Source organism: Phytophthora infestans, genomic scaffold (genome assembly GCF_000142945.1).
Source record: "Phytophthora infestans T30-4 supercont1.135 genomic scaffold, whole genome shotgun sequence".
Taxonomy (NCBI): Eukaryota; Oomycota; class Peronosporomycetes; order Peronosporales; family Peronosporaceae; genus Phytophthora; species Phytophthora infestans.
In genome coordinates this window covers 116,100-116,930 of record NW_003303624.1, presented here as the reverse complement: position 1 = coordinate 116,930, position 831 = coordinate 116,100, and the positions used below count along the sequence as shown (strand labels likewise).

Below are 831 nucleotides of genomic sequence, written 5' to 3'. Positions count from 1 at the left end.
GAAGATTGGCAGAATAAGGGGGTACCCTAGATTATTGGCGGCAAGTACGCTTTCAACGTCTGTGAGTCCGTCTTAGACGTCGTGACTGCACGCACTTTGGTGGAGGAGCTGGCTGCGGACAAATTGCAGAATGGTTTTATCGTTGCATCTCCGATTGCCACTGAGGAGTTCAACGTCAAGAAAGCAGCCACGGCACAGCTAGTGGACTCGTACGTGTCGTCTAAGGACGGCTTTGAAGCTCCGTACGTCAAGATGTTACTGCAGCTGTTCGAGAAGTGTGCTGTTATTGCCAATCTCGTGCGCTCCGAGACTGTGTGGAAGGCACAGGACAAGACCGCGAGCGACGATGTTGCTCTTGAGAACGGCGAGTTCGGGTTCGGTGTGCATCTCGGTATCCTGGCAAAGCGTCAGGAGCTCCAGGACAAGGTGAAGACGCTTGTTTCCAGCGAGCATACCAAGGATATCGTGTCGCAGCGTCTGCTCGAGTGCCTTGTGCATTGGTGTGAGAAGCAGCCGAAGCACGAGGAGCTCGCGAACGAGATCGCAATTCTGCTTGAAAACGAGCAGCACCAGTGTGGGCTCCTGGCTGAGATCTACGCCTTGAAGCAGTACTTTGCGCCGCTGAGTCAGTGGATTCTGGGCAGCGAAGAATTTTCGCGTGACGTCGGCGCTTCGGGTGTGCACCAGGTGCTTGCCAGTGGTGAAAATGTCAACCTTCTGATCCTCGATACAGAGCCGATGAACGTCGTGTCCAGAAGCAACCGCAAGCGTGACTTGGGTCTGTATGCGATGCAGTATGGCAACGCGTACGTCGCATCGGTTGCGCTGTAC

General features: G+C 54.6%; 1 protein-coding gene across 1 annotated transcript; it reads left to right on the top strand.

The window, feature by feature from the left end:
* Positions 1-252: 252 nt before the first annotated feature.
* On the top strand, positions 253-721 carry PITG_19970 (uncharacterized protein; the record flags this gene model as incomplete). The annotated part of the gene is made up of 2 exons (XM_002895755.1): positions 253-629; positions 688-721. The coding sequence occupies 2 exons, from the start codon at positions 253-255 to the stop codon at positions 719-721; spliced, it is 411 nt and encodes a 136-aa protein (XP_002895801.1).
* Between the last annotated feature and the right edge of the window lie 110 nt (positions 722-831).